General features: G+C 55.9%; 3 protein-coding genes across 4 annotated transcripts; 1 reads left to right on the top strand and 2 right to left on the bottom strand.

Moving 5' to 3' along the window:
* Nucleotides 1–300: 300 nt before the first annotated feature.
* Nucleotides 301–1279, bottom strand: ZNF593 (zinc finger protein 593). Of its 2 annotated transcripts, none has more exons than XM_049878342.1 (3): nt 981–1279; nt 696–845; nt 301–594 (listed from the first exon to the last, which is right to left on the bottom strand). In XM_049878342.1, exons 1-3 carry the CDS (start codon nt 1178–1180, stop codon nt 453–455), a joined length of 492 nt encoding a protein of 163 aa, XP_049734299.1. In that variant the 5' UTR covers nt 1181–1279; the 3' UTR covers nt 301–452. The 2 variants fall into 2 exon arrangements, with proteins under 2 accessions (XP_049734299.1, XP_049734300.1); XM_049878343.1 differs by having other exon boundaries at nt 696–758; nt 981–1278.
* A 1318-nt stretch (nt 1280–2597) lies between these two features.
* On the top strand, nt 2598–5987 carry C3H1orf232 (chromosome 3 C1orf232 homolog). The gene is made up of 4 exons (XM_049875904.1): nt 2598–2681; nt 3980–4063; nt 4190–4287; nt 5654–5987. Exons 1-4 carry the CDS (start codon nt 2598–2600, stop codon nt 5934–5936), a joined length of 549 nt encoding a protein of 182 aa, XP_049731861.1. The 3' UTR covers nt 5937–5987.
* Nucleotides 5988–7635: 1648 nt separating this feature from the next.
* On the bottom strand, nt 7636–10808 carry FAM110D (family with sequence similarity 110 member D). Its single transcript, XM_049875903.1, has 2 exons — nt 10744–10808; nt 7636–8804 (listed from the first exon to the last, which is right to left on the bottom strand). Exon 2 carries the CDS (start codon nt 8708–8710, stop codon nt 7898–7900), a length of 813 nt encoding a protein of 270 aa, XP_049731860.1. The 5' UTR covers nt 8711–8804; nt 10744–10808; the 3' UTR covers nt 7636–7897.
* Between the last annotated feature and the right edge of the window lie 1949 nt (nt 10809–12757).

Raw genomic sequence — 12757 nt, 5'->3', positions numbered from 1 at the left:
CCCTGGCCCAGGAGTAGGTGACTCAGGTAAGGAGTCCCTTCTTTTCTGGGGATCAGTCCCTGCCCTCACTGGATAAATCTGATCCTACCCCTACCTCCCCACTTCACCTGGGCTCTGTCTGGGGACTCCAGCTCAGATGCCAGGACCCCAGAAGGAAGGCAGGTGTACAGTTTTAAGGCTGGACCGAGTGAGGAGTAGATATCTTGGGCCCTGCATACAGGGGTAGAGAAACCCTTACAGAACAGGAGTCTGAAGGAAGGTGGGGGCTCTGGCCTGAAAGTTAGGGAGTCAGAGGCAATCCCCTCTTTCCCCAGTTCCTTTATTGGGGGTGGGCACCCAGAAGAGGCCATCCATTCCCTGAATCCAGGGCCACAAGATGTTGGTACAGTTCCAGCTCAGCCCTTACATCACTGTCCATGGGCAGTTCCTCTGCCCTGTATCCTCAGGCCATGTCAGGCAGATGTGTCCATCTCTGGGACATCAGTGGACACCTCTGTGGGCACTGGCAGCCGCTGAGGAGGCACATAAGAGCCCATGCCCGCTGCCCTCTCTGCCTCTTCCTGACTGTACGGCTCCACGCTCAGCTGCTTCAGCCTGGGAGGAAGAAGGATAGGAGTTGGGAGCTGACCAGATGCGAGGCCTGCCTGCCTGCCCGGCACTCATCATCTATCAATCATCTCCTTACTCCTCCATACCTTTTCTTGTGGTCTTTGGATCGAAAGTGGGTCCTCAGATTGGCAGAATCGATGAAGTACCTTCTGTAGGGATAGGGGTGAGGAGACAGTGCCCTTCGAGTACGCTTATCTCGCAGACCCCAGTTCATTTCCTGACGCCAGGCTCCGGGTCTGTGGGGATCGGAGGCTGGCAGACCCACGGGTCCCAAGAGAGGAGACTTCACGTATCCCGGGGGCCCCACCTCACATCCCCCGACCAGCACTGGGGACCCTCCTCTCTCTAGGCCGGGCCCGGCTGGGACTCACGCGCAGGCCAGACAGCGATGCAGTCCGCCCCCTGGCAGGTCGGGGTCCGGCTCGGCGTCCGGGTCGCGCAGGCGCCGTGCGGGACCCTGGGGCCGTAGCTCGCGGTGAATCTCATCCAGGTCCGGCCGCCGCCGCTTGGCCTTCATCTGGCGGGCCAGGGAGTGTGCTCGGTGTGCGCCGGTCCGGCGGGAGCGACCCATGCCCTGTAACAGCCAGGCCTGGAGTCCGGGAGCGGGGTCTCCACCGCACGTGTCGGCACTTCCGGACCGCTCGATGACGTCACGCGACGCCCGGGGGTGGAGCGGGCTCGACAAGACCGCCTCTGATGGCGTCACTCGCCAGCCAGCAGCTTGAGCGCCCTCAGGCGGCGGTGGACGTCAGGGACGAAGGCGCCTCGGGCCGAGCGGACCGAGCGTCCTCAGCGACGGGCTGGAGGCCCAGGGCGGGGGTTGCGTGTGGCTCAGAGGCTGAGGGACTGGCCTGACTGCCTGCCCGTCCCCGCCTGGCCCAACCTATCTCAGTGTCATCTTCTGGCCCTATCATCCGTTGCGGGCTCCCAAACGTTAGACTCCATGATGGGGACGCCTTAATAAATGTCTGTGACGTGAATAAATTAATAAATGAATGAGAGTGAATGTTTGGATTCCGGCCCCAACAGAGCTTCCTGAGATCCCGCAGTCGCTGACAAAGCCCTCACTACCTCTCACTGCTCCCTAGTTATTCCCTCAGGGCTCCATCCACCTCCAGCCAAATCCGTGAGAGAGGAGTGTTCCTCCTCAGAGATCCCGGCACTCAGGCATCCAGTCAAGAAAGACCAGCTCCTCTCACAGAAGCCTTGGACTCCCCGGAGTGGGCTAGCTGCCAAGGCAGAGACACAGCCTAGGTGTCACGTGCCCAGACTGGAGAGAGGGCCAAAGAGCCTTTCCCCATTCACTGGAGCCTGGTGCCACCCAGGCTAGTGTGAACCAGCTCCTTGGGACTGTGCTGGAGGAGCTTAGCAATAATTCAGGGGCTCCAGCTCTTTAGAACAAACTGTTGCCAGGAAACAAGGAGACAAGCACGTGCATCCCTGGGGAGAGAGAGTCAGTTTTCATTTCAGACAAAGTAGTGAAATGTAAGCCCAGGTGGCCTGCTGGGGGCCTGGGGACCCTCCCTCTCCAGTTCATGGAGGCTGAGTAGGCACACAGGGCATGGGTCCGCTGAGGGTGCAGCTGGCATGGCTGCAGTCACAGGGGCACAGCGTGGGTCCTGGGCCCAGATACGTTATGAATGGAAAAGAGAATTTTTTTTCCTGGAGCCATTCCAAAAGATCACCCTCCTAGGTCCAGGAAGGAGGCTTCTGTGGAAAGGGATGTCTTCATTATTCTTGGCCAATATGGGTCAAGGAAGGGGCTGAGGTGGCAGAAGCCCTCACCCACACCCACCCCAGACTCCATTGGATTGGGTTCACCAGCTGGGGACTCTGCCAGCAGAGGAAGCTGGTGCATCTTTAATGAAGTCACCCGATCCCTGGGCAGGCTCTCAAGCTTGCCAAGTTCTTGGAGCCAGTTCTAGTGGGTGCCCACTGAGCCAACCGCCTTCCTGTGCCTGGGTGCTAGACCTGTTTCCCCTGCAGCCATGAACCAGGCTTTCTGGAAAACCTACAAGTCCAAAGTGCTACAGACCCTTAGTGGGGAATCTGAGGAGGACCTGGCAGAGGAGGTGGGTAGCATCCATGTCTGCTTGGTGGGGGCACAGGCAGAGGGGCAGCAGGAGTGATAGGAACAAAGAGGGGCAGGACCAGGCTCTGAGAGAGACAGAGAGAGAAGCCCAATTGTGCAGAAACCATTGGCATACTCAGGGAATGGCATGGTGCAGTGTCAGAAAGCAAGGACACTCAAGGAAACTGAAGAAAAGACTTGGGGAACGTGGAAGGAGTGGTCTCTACAGATCTCAAGGGCTGCCATATGGGAGATATTCTTCCAGGAGAGCTCAACACAACTTTCCGATGGGCAGAGCTGAGCAAAAGTGGGATGGCTTGCTTGACAGGTAGTGAGCCATATTACTGAAGGTAAAGAGAGTGGCACTTAAACTCTGAGGGTCACTGTAGCAGCATCGGATCATAGCAGTACATGGACTGTGCTTTGTTCTGACATAAAAAGATTGAGCAAGACTCTGAAACTGGTAACTGTCTTACGTCTTCAGGCTGTGATAGGTGGTAGTCATGCATATAAATGTGGCAGGGGCAGGAACTAGTCCTGTGCAGGGTGTGTGTGAATATGTCTAGACAGTTTGGTGTTCAAGGCTGAGCTTGTATAGAATTGTCTGTGGGTGGTATTGGGGTTGGTGTCTGACCCGTGTGGAATCCCCAATGAAGGGGTGTGTGCAGGTGTGAACTGGGTACAGGTGTGTACATTTGAGGCAGAAGTCTATGCCTACATTCCTCTGTGCAGGCATTTGCGGATGCTGTTTATGTGGTGTGTATGTTTGGGTGCGTGTGAACATCTGTGTCCTGGTGTCCTAGGTGTGTGGAGAGGTTTTGTGTGCTGTGGGTGGGCCTCTGTGAAGCTGTCTGCAGTCATATAAGTGCACAAGTGCATAGGTATGAATGACTTCACTGTACGCATGCTCATTACAGGTGCCTCACACCACATGCATCTATGTACAGGTGTGACAAGCTGTAGCTATGTAAGGGGTGCTCATGTACAGGTGTGTGTGTGTGTCAGCATGCATGCCCTTGTCCACACGTCTTTGGGTGTGTATAGATGTGTCTGTGCATCTGTGGTCAGAGTGCAGATATGTGTGCTCAAGGGTGTCTGGAAGACAGGTATGTGTATGTGACAGGTAACTTTGTGTAGACTTATACCTGTATACATTCCCATGTGCCTTTGTGGAGGGTGTGAGGTGTATAGGTGTGTATGTAGTTCTGTGGAGTTTGAGGTGCCTGGTTCATGTGTGCCAGGCTTGCAGGGGGCATTCCTCTGGGGCCTGTTATCCCTGGTGGGGGTCTTTTGTCCCAGAGGGAGACTCCAGTGTTGGTGACGTCTGAGACGGCAGAACCAGCTGAAGAGGCCTTCAATCCCGTGTCGCAGCTGGCCCGCAGGGTGAGTTCTTCTCCCTTCTTTCACCCCCAGCCTGGCCCTGCCCCTGGGGAGCCTGGCGGAGGTTGCTGTAGAGTCCCGGGAGGTTGTGCTGCGGTCATTCCCTGACTCCCAGCCCCTCCCTCCCAGGTTCAGGGAGTCGGGGTGAAAGGTTGGCTGACAATGTCATCTCTGTTTAACAAAGACGATGAGGACAAGCTGCTGCCACCGGAGCCCTGTGCAGACCAGTATGTGTGTGTGTGGGAGGGGGTGTCTGGGAGGGGCCCAGGGTCCCACTTCTCCCATGCCTTCTCAGTCTAGTCTATCTTTCCCACCACAGAGGGCTGGGGAGAAGGGGCCCCTGACTCTTTCCCTTTCTCACAACAGAAAAAATGCCAAGTCAGCAAATCTGGGAAATTAGGTTAGATTTTGGGAAGAACTTCCCAGCTGTTGGGCGTACTGGAAGGTATTTACGGGCTCTCCTCATTCACTTGGGAGAGGTCATCTCCCTAGAACCTAGGAACGGAGGAGAGAAATTTAGGTGTTTGGGACAGAGGGTGGTCCAGATCAATGGTTCCCAAATATTGATCTAATCCTCGTCCTCACCGGGAGCTGGGACAAACACAAATCCCCCAAACCGCCTTCAGAGATTCTGATTCAGCAAGTGTGGGCTGAGGCCTGGGGATCTAAATTTTCAGTAAGCTCGCAAAGGACCCTAAGGGACACTAGTTTGGAACAACAGTCTTAAAAGGTCTTTGATGCTGGGGGGGAGGGGAGGCGGGGAGGAGGGATGGGGACGAGGGCCTCCTGCCTTTCTACCCCATCCAGCTCTCCCACCTCAGGGTTTTCCTTTCTTCTTTCCCTACGCTCAGTCCCAGGCCTTCCCAGTTCTCCAAGGACTTTTCCTCAAACCTGAAGGGTCCCACCTTAAGCTTCATCGCCCCTTCTTGATTGTCTTCCACTCACATCTCCCTGCTGGCTCCCCAAGTCTCTGCCTCCCCCAAGCCACTGATCTGTGCCTTTCTCCTTCCGTCGGGGTCTCTCCACCCTTCTTTCTCCCCAGCACTTCCTCCCTTTCCCATCCCCCCTTTCCGTCAATCTTCGAACCTGACCCCTCCCCCGCCCCGTCCCTTTCCTCAGGGCTCCACCCCTGCCTTCCTGGAGCCCCACCTCCAGAGCCTGACTCCGCCCCCTCCCGTGGGCTCTAATTCCCCCCGCCCCCCCGCCCCACTTCTCTTCCACGCCCCCTTGGGCCCTGCCCCTTTCTCAGGGTTCTCTTCCCGGCTTTCCTGACTCGGCGCCTCTCGCGCCCCTTTTGGTCCCTTCCCCAAATCTCTGGCTCTGCTCTTTCCTCAAAGAACCTGACTCTGGTCCTCTCTCCCCCAAACTCTCGCCTAATCTCCCGAACCTGGCCCACCCTAATTCTTTCCCAGTGCTCTGAGCCCGCCCCTCGCCTCCAGGCCCTGACCACGTCTCCTCTTTCCTGGGCCTCTCCAGTCACCTGACGCCGCTTTTCACTCCAGTCCCCGACCTCGCCCTTTCTCCCCCGGCCCCACTACTCGCCCCTTGTCCCCGCCTCCGCTCACTGTTTCCCTCCCTGGGCCTCTCCTGCAGCCCCTTGGCGGCGCGGCCCCCCTCGCCAGCAGCGGCTGAGGCGGAGCCGCGCGGATCCGGCTTCTGGGACGCGTTCGCCAGCAGGTGGCAGCAGCAGCAGGCGGTAGCAGCGTCCGTTCTGCCCAGCGCAGAGCCCACCCAGGAGCCGGACCCCGAACCCGGGGACGAGGCCGCAGAGCGCCCGGAGCCGCGGGAGGCCGACCCTGCAACCGGTTTCAAGTGGGGCTTCCTAACCCACAAACTGGCCGAGATGAGGGTGAAGGCTGCGCCCAAGGGCGACTAGCCGGCCGGCGGAACTGGGTGCCTGCTCCTCCCTGCACCCATAAAAGCCCCTGGCCCGATACTCCTTGTGCTGCCTCCTTTTGTCCAGACATCGGGGAAGGCTGCTTTTGGGTGGGTCGGCCCCCGGGCGGGGTCCAGCCAGAGGGGCCCTCACCTTCCGCAACAAACAAACAGGGAGAAAATGAATGACCAGAGACAGACAGATAGTTAACGTTTCAGAATAGATAGTGCTAAAGTTAAGGTACAACTTTCCAAGAAGCTGGGGGGCCCCAGAGGACGGGTTCCAATCCCCTGACCGGCCTCTTTGACTTCAACAAATGTTGCCTGTGGCCCTACTATGTGCGCGGTCTCCGTACTGGGATAAAGGCAGAGACTAAAGGAACTCAGAGTACCAGTGGCTCCCATACAAGGTGACAAAGCTCAAGTTGAGCCACAGAAATAGTGGCGCTCAGAGAAGGTGAGGGGGGCTGGGGAATTCAGGAAGACTTCCTGAAGGAGAATATATTTAATCTTAAAAGGATAAATTGAGAAGGGAAAGGTAACCCAGGCAAAAAGAGAAAGAGCCTGAACACAGTCCTGGAGATGAGAACGTGTGAGGAAGATAGGTGACCTTGTATGTGCTTGTGGGAAAGGAGGGAGTGGCTGAGAGGCTGCCTGTTGGCAAGATCTTAGTTTAAACGGGTCCCTTCTTTCGTTGCCCCCAACTCCTGATTCGCCGCATCTCAGCCCTTCATACCTAGTGACACAAGGGGGCAGTAGAGCTCCGGGAATGGGGGGCATTTTAGAAGTCCGTGAGCTCTAAAGACTGGGTGGGGACCCCAGATTTCTGGAGCACACCCCTCTCTAGGATTCCTCAAATGTTCAGTTCCCAGCTACTAGGTCTAGTTGGGACCAACTTGGAGTCCGTGGAGGAGATAATCATAATACTTATTGCTGTGGAGTCGATTCATACTCATAGCGACCTTATAGGACAGAATAGAACTGCCCCATAGGATTTCCAAGGAGCGGCTGGTGGATTCCAACTGCCCACCTTTTGGTCAGCAACAGTAGCTCTTAACCACTGCGCCACCAGGGTTCCAAAAGCCCACTGCTCTCCAGTAGATTGTGGCTCATAGCAACCCTATAGGACAGAGTAGAACTGCCCCATAGGGTTTCTAAGGCAGTAATCTTTAGGGAAGCAGACTGCTACATCTTTCTTCTAGTGAGTGGCTGGTGGGGCCGAACCTCCAACCTTTTGGTTAGCAGCCAAGCGTTTAGCCAATGTGCCACCAAGGCTCCTTGAAATCTGTTGCCATCCTGACGACTCCGACTGATAGTGGCCCTGTAGAATAGAGTAGAACTGCCCCATAGGGTTTCCAAAGAGCGGCCGGGTGGATTCCAACTGCCAACCTTTTGGTTGGCAGCTGAGCTCTTAACCACTGCGCCACCAGGGCTCTTTGATCATAATGCTGTAGTATTGGTATTAATTCGGTAGTTTGCCGTGTGTTTTACAACCGTTGCAAAATACTTAAAAATCATCTTCCTCCACCCCCCCTTTTTTTTTTAACCGAGAGGTGCATCTGCGGCTTGCAGACGTTAAATGCTTGCCCAGGGTCACAGTCAGCCCAGTTCCAACCCGTTTAATCACGCGCAAACCCGCCCTGCCCCCTTCTTCAACATCTGCCCCCGATCTAACCACACGACCCATTTAAAATAACGTTTTAACTTTATTCAGCAGTTCTCTGCTCTTCCACTCTAGTCATTACTCTCCAGGTCCGGCCTCCACAGAAGTCCCTGCGCCGCCTGCCCCGGGAAGAGCCTTCGGGATCACTTTGTCCAATCTCCCCAAGGTTCTGATGGGAAAATGGAGACTCAGAGGGAAGGGCTTGCCCAAAGGTCTCCTGTGCGTCTGAGGCAGGGCGTCTCTGCCGGTGCCCGGGTCCAGCCCCGGCCCCGCGGGAGCCCGCTCACGTGTGGCCGCAGTCACACCTCCGACTCGCGCGGTGGGCCTCGGGCGCGCTGGCAGCCGTACAGCCACTGGATGACGCGCGCGTTGCGCTCCACCACGGACACCTGGGGGCGCCCGTCCCGCGCAGAGCCCACCGCCTCCGCGCCGCTGGGGCCCTCACGGTTTGGGCCGTCTGCGCCGCTGTCGCTGGACGTCCAGTCGCTGGTGTCCCCGGAGCCGGGCGGCGGCGAGGTTCCGGCTTGGGGGCTGGCGTCGGCGCCCCAGCTCTGCGGAGAGAAGCGCTCAGCGCCCAGCACTTCCACCAGAGCGCGCTCCAGGCCGCAGTAGTTGAAGAACCGCTCCTTCTCCGACAGGGGCAGCGAGCACGTGGGGCACAGCGCCCGCTTTCCTGTCGCTTCCGGGGCATCTGGGGGCGCGGTCCAACCCCCAGGAACCGCGGGTCTCTCTGTTGGGCCCGGGATGCTCGAGGTGGTGTCCCGGGGGGCGCCCAGGAAAAGGCGTCTTACCAGCCCCTGGCCCTTGGCATTCTCTTTGTTCACCGAGACCTTGCAATCTCGCTTCTGGCGGTAGAAGATGAGAGAGTCAGGCCTTGGCAGCCGCCTGCCGCTGCCCCGGCGGGCGGGTCTGGGCGTCCTGGGCGATGCAGGGGGCCCGAGCTCATTGCAGGGGTGCGGAGTGAGCGGCCCGAGTGCCCCGAGCAGGGCTGGCTCCTGGCGCCGCACTATCACTTGATGCGTCTTGACATACTTCGCTTTGTCGGCCTCCAGTCTCTCCACTGCGCTGGGGGTCCGTCCTCTGGACGGGGTGGAGGGAGAGGCCAGGATCATCTTAGCAGAGCTGGGCTAGACAGTGCCCCATAAGCCGCTGGAGATAGGCAGCTGGCTGAGGAGCTGAGAGCAATTGGCTGGGGCTCCCCGAGGCCTGAAAGGAGGGAGGAATGGTTGGGAGAGGGTAGGAGATATCCCTGCCCTTCAGCAAGCCTTCCTGGGGATAGGATCGTCCAGACCCCTCCCTCATCCAAGTAGGCCGGATGCTATGCCCAGATTCAGGCCATCTCACCCCTCCCCTAGACCCATTCAGTGGGGCCTCCTTGGCCACCCAGAAACATATACCCCTTTGAAGGCGCCCCGGTCTGGCCACAGGGCCATGCCAAGCAGGAATCGGCAAGCAGAGCACTTGGAAAAGGAAGTGGGGCTGGTCCCAGCCTAATTCCCGAAAGTAGCCTCAACCGGAAAAAATACCTCTTCCTAGCCCAGCAGCTTTTAGTCCAAGACAAGGAGGCTTCCTAGCCACAGGCCGTCTCAGGCAGGGCCCACCCTTCCCGCCTCCAAGCGCCGAGGTCAGGGCTATAAGCACAGGGTAGGAGCCTCCTGTAATTGCAGCCAACGGCCCTGCCCACTTCGGAAAGAGAGGGAGGTGGTCACCAGGTCATGTCAGCCACCGGCCTGCCACCCACTCTGTGCCCTTGCCAAGGAAATTCTAGAAGGCTCAGCTGTAAACAGCATCTTGTCTAACCCCTGCATTTCCATTTCATAGAGGAGGAAACTGGCCCAGAGAGGAAGGGGCTTGCTCAGGTCAGACTGAGAGTGGAGTCTCTTGCCTTACAGTCTAGAACTAGTTCAGATTCTGTCTGTCCTTTGCCTCCCAGCGCTTTGCTCTGATATTTTGCTTCTCTTCCTGCTGCTGTAACTGCCAAGCAATTTCCGTTAGAAATAGGCCCCTTGTCTCACTAAAAAGTTTCTTCCACTAATTCTTCCCATAACCTGCACTCCCAGAAATCTCCCTCAGGGTCCCTGCCCCCTTCTCATCCTGAGACCCTGTGACCCTCCTTCTCCACCTCCTTTCTGCTGGGGAAGGGACCAGGAGGGGTTGTAAATCAAGAGCTGACAGGTCCCTTGGCTGTAACAGAATGGGCCACCCACATGGCTCAAGACCCCCACCCCCACCAAAGGGTCCAGCTGAGAGTGACATACCAGTCCTGGAAGCTTAGTGGACCTTGGATCTGGAGGCAACAAAGGAAGAGAACCAGAGAGAGATAGGGGGAAGGAAGCCCAGGTGGGAGGCCTGGGGGCAGAAACCCTGCCTCCCTTGCCCACTCCAGCCCAACCTGTTCAGCTTTCCTTAACTCCTTTCCTATCTGTTTTGTTAGTTGCCGTCGAGTTGATTCCGACTCATGGCGACCCTGTGTGTGCAGAGTAGAGCTGCTCCATAGGGTTTTCAAGGCTATGACCTTTCAGAAGCAGATTGCCAGGCCTGTTTTCCGAAGTGCCTCTGGGTGGGTTCGAACCACCAACTCTTCAGTTAGTAGTCAGTGCTTAACCGTTTAGGCCACCCAAGGACTCCTCCTTCCCATCTAGTTGACCCCATAGGTAATCGGTGACTGAGAATCCAGGTAGCAAGGAGAGCCTGGCAGTGCCTCCCTTTATGTCTCCCCAGGACTATATTGGGCAATGGGTCAGATTCCAAGGTCCCAGGAGGGCACTGTGCTTGTCTGACCTCAGGGATATCCTAGGTCCCCTCCTCCTCTCCCCAGCCCTGAGCAACAGCAACAAGGCTATAAAAAGCCCCTAAACACAGGGACCAAAATAGTCTCCTGTCCACCGCTTCTTTCCTGCTTTCTGGGCTGGCCTGGATAACCCAACCAGATGGTCCACTCTAGAACCTGCAGAGCCCTCATTTGCCCTCCATTCCTTTGCCCACCTTCTCTCTGTCCTGGGCTTAGTGGTCGGAATGCTGCTTAAGGCTTGGATTCCAGAGGTGAGGCGTCTCCTGTGCTCACTGGCTTGGTGCCAGTCTACAGGTCCTCTCCTTGGGTCTACAGGTCCTTCCCACCCCAGCCCTGGGTTCAGCAGGCACTCACCTCTGCGTGGGGAGGCGGAATTGTGGGAGTCCCCAGGCAGGTCTGAACTGAGGGTAAGAGGGACAGCAGGGACTGGAAGTAACTTTGGTGGCAGCCAAACCTCACTCTCCACAGGAAAAGCAGAGAGAGCCTCCACCCCCCCCAGATTAACCCTCGCCTTCCTGACCCAGAGCCTGGCCTGCGTTAACTCCTTCCTGATCATAGTCTCTCAGAGTTGGTAAGGACCTGGGGGACCAGGTCCAGCTCGTTTATTTTACAGTTGGTCAGATAGGCACTGGCAAGTTAAGTGATTTGCCACAGGGGCACAGTGGTCTTGGGGCACAGCCAGGACCCCAGACTTCCTCCGAAGACCCTGGTGAACCTGCTCTGCCTGACCTTGGCAGTTGCTGCTACAGTTGGAACAGAAAGGCAGAGCAAGGTTCTAGTTGCCTTGCTTTTCTTTCCTATGTGCGGTGGGTACAGATTTGTCCTAGTCGGGTGTGTGAATGGTGTGCAGCCTGCTCTCCCTTGGGTGAAGCCAGGAATCTGCAGCCTGCAGGCAGTGGTGCTGCAGATGTGCAGGGTGAACGTGTCCCAGCAAGTCGTGGCACGAAGGTCTTCTAGGAGCCCAGTGGAGGTGCTTTTGCCCAAGGTCTCTGATGCCAAATGAGATTGGCTGGGAAGAGGGGGAGGTGGAGATGACTCTGGGGCCAAGCCTAGGTCCTTTTGATTTCTTCCTCCTCTGTCCCCACTTGGGGACATCTAGAGCTGGCACAGTTTCTTATCTGACACCTCATCTCTCCAGGTGAAGCCCTGCCCCCACAGTGCTGGCACCATGGAAGCTCTTCCTCCTCTCGAGCACCCAGAGCTCCAAGACCAATGCCCCTACCACAAAGGTTGCTGCTCAGTCTCCAGCTGGCCCCTTCCATAAGTCCCTTCCCCTTCCATAAGTCCCTTCCCCTCCCTTCTGGCTCTTTTTAAAGTTTGCAAAGCATTTTCGCATCTGTGCTCTCTGACCTCCTTTGACCTTCCCATCACCAAAGACAGAGGCAGGGGGCCCAGCTGGGAAGACCAGCCCTACTTCATAGGTAAGGAAACAGGATCAGAGTGGGAAAGAGACTTGCCCAAGGCTCAGCTCTAAGTCCACTCTTTCCACTGCACCTTCTGCCTCTCAAATAAGATAATGAGTCAAGAAACCATAAGGCCTATCTCCTGGTAAAAGATTTTTATTAGTGAAAGGAAGCTTTCTGTTTTGTTTTGCTTTTGTCTGTGATAATTTCATATTGCGTTGTCATAGAACTTTACAATATTGTGTGCATTGTCACAATTAACCCCCAGGAGAATCTTTGGGGAGCAGGTTCTATTATAGTCTCCATTTTACAGCTGAAGAGACCAAGGCTCAGAGAGGTGAAATGATTTATCTAAGCTCGCACAATTAAGAATAATAGCTAGCTTTTATTGAGAGATTACTTTATGCTAGACACTCTTCACTTCTTTAAAGTGTTAAAAAGCAAAGATGTCACTTTGAGGACTAAGGTGCGCCTGGCCCAATCCGTGGTGTTTCCAATCACCTCATATGCATGCGAAAGATGGACAAAGAATAAGGAAGACAGAGGAAAACTGATGTCTTTGAATTATGGTGTTGGTGAAGAATACTGGTTATACCACGGACTGCCAGAAGAATGAACAAACCTGTCTTGGAAAAAGTACAACCAGAATGCTCATAAGAAGGGAAGATAGAGAAACTTCATCTCATGACTTTGGACATATTATCAGGAGGGACCAGTCCCTGAAGCACATCATGCTTGGTAAGATAAGGGGTCAGTGAAAAAGAGTAAGACCCTCAGTGAGATGGGTTGATACAGTGGCTGAAACAATGGGCTGAAACATAGCAATGATTGTGAGGATGGCCCAGGACTGGGCAGTGTTTCATTCTGTTGTACATGGGGTCACTATGAGTCAGCACCTAATGACAACATTAAGACACTCTTCCAAGCACTTTACACACTGGTCAATGTTTTGATCTTCACAACAA

Source organism: Elephas maximus, chromosome 3 (assembly GCF_024166365.1).
Source record: "Elephas maximus indicus isolate mEleMax1 chromosome 3, mEleMax1 primary haplotype, whole genome shotgun sequence".
NCBI classification, from domain to species: domain Eukaryota; kingdom Metazoa; phylum Chordata; class Mammalia; order Proboscidea; family Elephantidae; genus Elephas; species Elephas maximus.
The sequence above is the reverse complement of the archived record's forward strand: the minus strand, read 5'-3'. Positions and strand labels throughout refer to the sequence as shown.